This window comes from Schistocerca serialis, chromosome 1, assembly GCF_023864345.2.
Source record: "Schistocerca serialis cubense isolate TAMUIC-IGC-003099 chromosome 1, iqSchSeri2.2, whole genome shotgun sequence".
NCBI lineage: Eukaryota > Metazoa > Arthropoda > Insecta > Orthoptera > Acrididae > Schistocerca > Schistocerca serialis.
Window position 1 is genome coordinate 473,726,984 of NC_064638.1, and position 8,573 is coordinate 473,735,556.

At 37.8% G+C, this 8,573-nt stretch overlaps 1 protein-coding gene across 1 annotated transcript in view; it reads left to right on the top strand.

The window, feature by feature from the left end:
- The window catches only part of LOC126473450 (MICAL-like protein 1), a 67,326-nt gene extending 62,799 nt beyond the window's left edge, over positions 1-4,527 (top strand). The window contains exon 12 of the mRNA XM_050100510.1: positions 2,819-4,527. Within this exon, the coding sequence (XP_049956467.1) occupies positions 2,819-3,036 (218 nt within the window). The 3' untranslated portion in view covers positions 3,037-4,527. The remainder of the gene's footprint in view (positions 1-2,818) is intronic.
- Positions 4,528-8,573: the final 4,046 nt, after the last annotated feature.

Here is an 8,573-nt window from a genome sequence, read left to right on the forward strand (position 1 = left end):
AAGTCCATGATGCTTCATAAACCTGTAGCACCAACCAATTCCATCCTCAAAATCTGTGAAGTTTCACTATAGTGCTAGCTTACAAGCAAGCATTTGAATCATTTTTGTATTAATTCCAATGTAATTTTGACAGTGTCCTTGAATCCTTTTCAGTTTGCCATATTTTAGTTTTGGCCATTTTGCATTCAGTACTCTGCACATTTAATCTTCCTCATTTTTTCCAGTTCTTCTTTAATATCCCACCAGTTGCGACTGTTTTTTTTTTTCTGTTGATGGAGGCCCAAAATTCCACTCAGCTGCTCTGTTTCCATGTTCTTTTGCGTATGCTATTACTTTCAGTTTATAGCCCACATAAAATGAATATTTTTTTCCATTGAAAAACTAGCTACTAACGAAAATATTGCACTTTGATCAATAACACAAATCGCTTTCAATTCAGGTTCACTTGTACCAAAGACTGCAATGGTGCATCATAGGCTAGACAGTGTTCCGGGTTTGTGATAGCTGGATGGGAGGAAGATACAAGGCCTGTCTAAAAAGTGTCTGACCTTTGGCCAAAAAAAAAAATTTCGAATACCTGACAGGGTTGGGATCCTAATCCCCTTCAAAGTAGGCCCCTTGTGCTTGCGCACACTTAGCCCACCAATCCTTCCACTGCTGGAAACACCTCTGGAAGTCCTCTTTTGGAATGGTGTTCAGCTCCGTCATCGTGTTCCGCACTATCTCCTCTCTGCTTTCAAAACAGGATCCTTTCAGTGGTGTCTTCAATTTTGGAAACAATCAGAAGTCGCAAGGAGCCATTCCTGGAGAGTAGGGAGGTTGGCAAATGGCTGTAATTCCATGTTCGGCCAAGAAATTTTGGATCAAGTGGGATGAATGTGTGGGGGCGTTGTTGTAATGCAGTTGCAGTTTTTCCCTGTCCACATTTCTGGTCTTTTTCCCTGAACTGCATCACGGAGTTGCCGGAGAACATCTTGATAGTACTCTTTTGTCACTGTTTGTCCTTCCAGTGCGTATTCGTGATGCACAATTCCATGGACATCAAAGAAAACGTTCTTCGACCTTGGAGACTCGGGATGCTTCCATTGCAACCAGTGCCTTTTTGTTTCTAGGTCGTACCCGTACCCCCATGACTATCTCCAGTTGTCACGGTGTTCAGAAACTCAGGATCAGTGTTGGTGGTGTCCAGAAGGTCCTGTGCAGCATCAAAACGGAGATCTTTTTGCTCTGGCGATGACAACTTGGCACGAATTTCACGGCCACTTAGTTAATGTTCATATTATCATGCAAAATTGCATGTGCAGAATCTTTACTCACTCCAACCTCTTGGGCAATCTCCTGCATGCTCAAACAACAATGTGCCATCACCAAATTTTGCACCCTCTCAACAACAGCTGCACTAAAAGTAATTTGGGGCCTGCCAGAACGCTGGTCACTCTCCGCTGATGTGCGGCCATTTTTGAATTGGTTGAACCACTCCTTAATTTGTGTTACACCCATCGCATCTTCTCCAAACATCTGCTGAATCTTACGAACTGTTTCGCTTCGAGAATCACCAAACTTTTGACAAAATTTGATGCAGTATCTTTGCTCAAAATGCTCAGTCATCTTAAGAGAATTGATAACCTGATGAATACCTTGTGTAGCACCTCACTCTGAGCAGATTTTTAAAGAGCCGCAGTATTTTGACCGTGCAAAGGTAGCATGATCATTAGTCTCTTAATTAGGCAGCGACTGATGCTCTGGAAGGCAGGGACAAAGTTCACGCTTGTGCTTAAAGGTCTCTTCCTTTACTGTGTACAGTGGCGCCATGTTATCGTCTCTATTTTGTGCAAGAAAATCAAAGTTCGGATACTTTTTAGACAGACCTTGTAGTGTTAGCAAGCTTGTTAATCCCCACAATTCATGTTCATAGCAACTGTGCACTGCTGCTGCCAGTTGAATCCATTGTTGCCAGATAGAGATAGGTTTCCTGTAACATCGAATATATGGCCATTTTTGAGACTGGTGAAAAATTTAAATCAAACAGTGGACATTTTTCATTAATTTTGAGTATAAAATTGAAGAAAGTGCTTCTTATAGTCCATAAAATGTGGTATGTGGCATGGGGTTTGCTATTAAATATGATGTAAGGACAGACTGCATTACTTCATAGATTGAATAGGTGATGCAATACGACCACAGAAAGGGTGGGAACAGTTGTGGGTAGACTGTCCCTCATTTTTGGGGATGATGACTAGCCATTCTTAATTTAATCTATGGAAAATTTTTTAGTAATGTTGTCTGCCTGAACACTAGAATCACAAAAACTCAGTAATCTTATATGTGCTTGTTGATATTCTCATAAGTAATAAATAATGGGGAAGTGATTGGTCACCCCCTTTACACACAGATCCACATCACACCTTAATGAGACACTGCATATTTTGTGTTCTGAACCTTTTGCAGACAATATTAAAGTGTAATGTAATTAACTGCCAGCTACTTTAAGAGCAGCTGACATTTTGAAGTAATTGCATTTCTTAAGGTGAATGGTTGTTGTTTAAAATTACTAGTATCTTTACTTGAACAGAAGATATGTATGTGGACACTAAAATGTATTACAAAAAAACAAGAAATGACACCAAGATGACACTTTGCTAACTTACTGTAAGTTGAGACTTTTATTGTCATGGCATATCTGTATCATCACTATTTATTGGTGGATTAAAGCACTGTAATTTGCGAAACTTGCAGTTTTGTTGCTCATCTTATGTTTCGTGTCCTGTCTTTCCATTTGTGTATCAAATTACTTCAAATACTGTAATATTTTTTCCAGCCAAGAACAAGGCTGCAAATGAGAAAAAAGTCATCAGTACTGTAAAGGCAGAAACAAAAGTAATAAAAAAGGACAAGAAACTTAAAAAACTTAAAGAAAAGGCTCTTCATAAGAAAGCCACAAAAGCTCCTATTGATGCTGATAAGGATATTGACGAGGCAGAAGTGCTGGCTGAAAACACTAAGGAGAAAAAGACAAAGAAGAAATGGTTTATTTAATAAATTACTATGTTTAAAAAGAAAGGTTCCAATTTTTTCTTCAGTTTGGTGCTTTTACTGGAGGGGTGTATATTTATTTTTCAGGTGTCACATTAGATTATATAATTACATTATTTTCAATAAAAGTGTACTATATTATTATTATTATTTTGTACTGAATTTTCAGATGATTGTACATAGAAATACTGCTGATTACTGTGATATTGAATGGTAGAAACAAGCTGAAATTATGAGAAATAATTGTTGTATAATATTTTTGCATTTAGATGTTGTGCACTGTTTATAGATTATTTAAAGCTGCATTCAGATTTCTTTGAGAAATGCACATTTACCAAACGTGTACTTATTAAGCTCTGCTTTGCTCAGCAGGAAAAAAAATAATTCTTCACATTTCTCATTTTTATTTGAAATTCATTTACTTTGTCATGTGTGACAATATTATCGCCAAAACTATCTGTTGGTGCCAAATCTTTTTATTGACTGTAAAACTACAAAAATAGCTGCATTTTGAATTATGGTTTTCCCCAGTCCCCTTTTCCATGTTACACCACTAGTGCCTTGATGTGAAAGCAGTTCCTTTTGCTAATTACAGTACCAATATGTTTCTGGAAGGTGCCTTGTTAATGACATGATGATCAATTTGTCTTAAGAGGAAAAACATTACATTCTGTTTCCATATAACAAAAATGTAATGGGTCGCTGTTGCTTTTCACCTGATTGTTGCACAAATAAGGTTTGTCCTAAAAATTGTTGACACAAGTTATCCTCAGAACACACAGTGAATTTATGGTAGCGGAGTGCAGTTTTACAATATTCTTTGCTCAGTAACTGTTGGAAATTGACATTTGCTGCATTCAAGCTTATTATTATTATTAATAATTTAAAAAAGTTATTTGACCAAAAATTGTGATTTATGACCAGACACTCCTTTTAGAAATGAAGGACCTGTGTGTTGTGAAGTAATTGAGAGTAACGTTTTGTTCTTATAATACTAACCATCAGCAAAAATTCAAGCTATATAAATGAAGAGTGTTTACTGTAGATATTAAAATTACATTTACGTTTGGTACTTGTTCTACTAAAACTATTCTTGGACTTCCTGTTTTATTGTGCAGATGGAGAAAACCAGTATCTGTTGCATTGGTTGCTTAAGAGCTAGCTGTAATATGATATGGAGTACAAACTTTTGCACAGTCTTCTGAAAGCACTAAATCATTTTATTTAGTATATTTCACTGCAACATGAAGAATCTCACTAATGATTATGAAATTTTGATTTGCACAATTTTCATTCCAGTGGCTGTGTACTGATGCTAGGATATAAAAGTTTTTGTATTTTATGGAATAATGTACATATCTTGATCTCTGAAGTTGCTTTGAAAAACAGTTTGTCAAATTACCAAACATTACGTGAAAGATTAGCTATATTTTTGTGCAGAATATATGGAACAAATCAGCTACAGCTAAAATAAATTATTTTTTCTGAGGAGTCTTTATTATTATTATTATTATTATTATTATTATTATTATTTCTCCTATAATACCTCTGTGTTCTCATTTCAATGTGATTGAAAATGTTGTTTCAACTACTTGATAAGGTTAGGCCACTATTCTAATCTTAATGCAACTCTTAACCAGTTGGAGTTTGATCTGACTTTTCCAACACATTTGAGTACGTACTTCACTTAAGAACTATTTTGAAATAATATATTCAGGCCTCGAAATTCCAGAGGTATCATTTTACATTGAATAACCATTTTTAACTGATTTAGAACAATATTTTTACTGTCAAAATGAGTAATTGTGGACACTGCAGCAGAATATCAGTAATGGAAACCAGTGTGAGGAATTCAGGTTATTTATTTCATATCTAACAGTTATGAAAAGTAAAGTTGTTACTAAACATATAGCGGAGATGCTGAGTCGCGGATGGAACTACAAAAAGACTCTCACAATTAAAGCTTTTGGCCAAGGCCTTTGTCAACAATAAACTAACACACACACACACACACACACACACACACACACACACACACACACACACACCTGGTGCAGTCTCAGGCAACTGAAACCATACTTGGTTGCCCGAAACTGCAGTTGTGCGTGTGTGTGTTTCTCTGTCCATTTTCTATTGTTGCTGAAGGCCTTAACAGCCAAAAGCTTTACTTGTGAGTGTCTTTTTGTGGTTCCTATCTGCAACTCAGCATCTCTGCTATATGGTGAGTAGCAACTTTACTTTTCATAATTGTTATATTCCATCCTGGATTTTCCATTGTTTTATTTCATATCTAGGGAGACATCAACTTTATTCCACTCATATGTTCTAATGAGTACCAAGCTAGTCTGCCAGGCCTCTAATCTCAGCATTGGATGCCAGGCAGATTATTTTGTCCCTGAAAGTGGTTGCCTTTAAGAGACTGCTCATAAGATTTTGACATCCGAATTGACAGTCTCTCCTGAAGTCTGTAATCCAGGCAGCACAGTGCGGTGAAGGTGTTTTGCAATGTTTCAGGATGATTCCTTTGAAAGGGCATGGCCTATTTCCTTTCTATTCTTTCCCAATCTGGGAATGTGACAGATCCATAATGACTGACATCGTTGTTGATGGGACATCAACTCCTATTCATCTTTCCTTCATACTGTTTCATAAATTTGACCTAGGTGGCCACTAAGTCTTATGTGTACGTAAATGACTAGACAGTGGTAACAAATTTATTGATAAGCCAGATTACTTAGATCTATATTATACTAATGCACTATCTTATCCTAATGAGAACAAAGGCAGTCCATATCTGTAACTGAAAAGTGTTGCTAAGTTAACAGTAAACTCTGCCAAACAACTACTAAGTTGGTAACAATATTTGTAGTGGAGCAAGCAAGTAGACATTGCCAGTCATTTAATGTCCCCTGCTGGTCAGTGGCCTGTTGCTAGGATTTGATGATGATTGCAATGCTGATGCTGTCATGCATTAAATGCTCATGATGAGCTCCTATAGCCCGCATTACGTAGGATGGCGCTTTTCACGCATTGTGGCAGGGTGATAGCAAAGTGTGGAAGGGATGAGGTTGCGTGTGTCCGCCGGCGGAGTGTGGGCAAACAAAGTCCATGTTGCCAAACTGTGTTGCTGTGGACAGCAATCAGGCTCATTTGCCTTTGGTACATCATCTCATACATTCAAATCTATGAGGTCATAATACATTTTAAAACCAATTTTGATCAGTCGTCTACATGAAAGAAATTTTACTTCGCCTTGAAGGTGTGTCCACTGCTCCACACCAATTGTCCGTGTGATGTCGGAAGGTGAGGAGAGCTGACGCAGCTTTGTGAAGACATCAAGTACAATTTTTCTCAAAATGATGATTGTGTAATGACAAGATCATCAAAAATGGTTTCAATAATTGCTGTTTACTACAATTTGGACTATACAACAAGTAAAACTGCAATACACAACAAAATAAACTTCAAATTCAAACCAAAACATTATATTTGCTTTGTATATAATGAACGTATGTGGGTATGTTTCACTGCAGTTCAGTGTATATCACTATGTATAAAAAAGAATTAATGGTGGCAGAGACTAGTGCAAAAGGCTACCGTAAAAATTGTCATCATCTGATCATATTTTTTCAGTGTCAACAGGCATTGTGACATTGAGAGTTTAAACTAATTCATTACACATTACAGTGGGAGAACACATTCATTCATGATCCATTGAACAAGCTAACAATTAACCATCTTCTGTGAATAACTTGATGGAATGCTCACCAATAACATCAAAAACCACCAGTATCTCAACAGGTAACCCTCCCTTTCATTTTAAGGCATTTCCCAATTCGTGCTTTGAAAATGGCAGTGGTTTTCGTGTCAAAATATTGGAGTTTTTGATGAATTTATCCATCTGCATTCTTGTGAGTAATTAGAGCATACAACACAGACACTGTATATGTGTGGATGGATATTTGTGTGTGTGCGAGTGTATACCTGTCCTTTTTTCCCCCTAAGGTATGTCTTTCCGCTCCCGGGATTGGAATGACTCCTTACCCTCTCCCTTAAAACCCACACCCTTTTGTCTTTCCCTCTCCTTCCCTCTTTCCTGATGAAGCAACCATTGGTTGCGAAAGCTTGAATTTTGTGTGTGTGTTTGTGTTTGTTTGTGTGTCTATCAACATGCCAACACTTTCGTTTGGTAAGTTACATCATCTTTGTTTTTAGATATATTTTTCCCACGTGGAATGTTTCCCTCTATTATATTCATATCATTTTGTAATTTGTTTTAATCATCTGATGACTTTATAAAATGGTAAATCACAGCATCATCTGCAAACAGTGTAAGAGTGCTGCTGCTCAGATTGTCTTCTAAATCGTTTATTAGATCAGCAACACTTCCTTACAAACGCTAGATATCACTTCTAGTTTACTTGATGATTTTCCATTGTTTGCTACATACTGTGACCTTTCTGGCAGGAAATCATGAATCCAGTCTCACAAAGACGACGATACTCCACAGGCGTGCAATTAAATTAAAATCGTTTGTGAGGAACTTCATGTTCATTGCCGTCACCTGACATATTCATTTTTAAATCACACTAAAACATTTACAGATATGCATTCACAGCTATATTGCTACAAGAAAGTATTATCAACATCTGAATGAATAATTCAGCTGCTCTGTGAATGAAACTGCATTGTCGTAAAATACCCCAACAGCACAGCACGCAGCAGAGAGGTTCTCGCAGTCTAGTTTGTAACTCGTGGCTAGCTGCTTGGATAGAGAATAAATCTTATTGGCTGCTAGCAGTTAATGGTGAGGGATGCACAGAATGGCCAAAAGTAGGGCCGCCTTCCTACATGATGTGAACTATAAGTGTGCCTAATTTTGCCCATATTTTAATGTGTCTGTGGGATATTGTACTGCAACCCACATGGTTGGTTGGTTTGTGGGATTAAAGGGACCAGACTGCGACAGTCATTGGTCCAACAACCCACATGAACATTGCTGGCCATTGTGTTTCTTTTTCTTGTGGCACTGTCCCACAGTCATGCAGGGTCGGCATGGTTATTAATGAATTTGACATGGTTGGTTTAAGGGGTGGCTGGATGCCCTTCTTGTTGCCACCCTGTTACCCCCAAGGACAATGTGTGTATCCCAACTGTCTGCATGCAGTATTATTCATGTGAAAGTGGGTAAAAGTTTTCTAGCATTTGCAAATCATGTAACTGAGGCTTGGCTTAGGTATAAACCTGGTACTCACTTAGTGGGATTTAGGAAATCACCCAAAAACTACATCCAGGCAGCCGGCACACCACCCTCGTAAATCCACTGGGTTGGTTTGATCCTGGGCTGGAACGTCTTGTCACCCCAGAAGTAGCACTTTCACATGCATGGGTATCTGGTTGGGTCAGATGGCTGAATTGGGGTTAAGCCTGCCAAATCAGTGAAATGATCCAGAAGGGGCTGAAAGTCTAATAGCTTCAGCTGTAAATCTCTAGTATTATCATGATTTACTTGTGGACAAAAGTGTTCAAGACAAGACAGA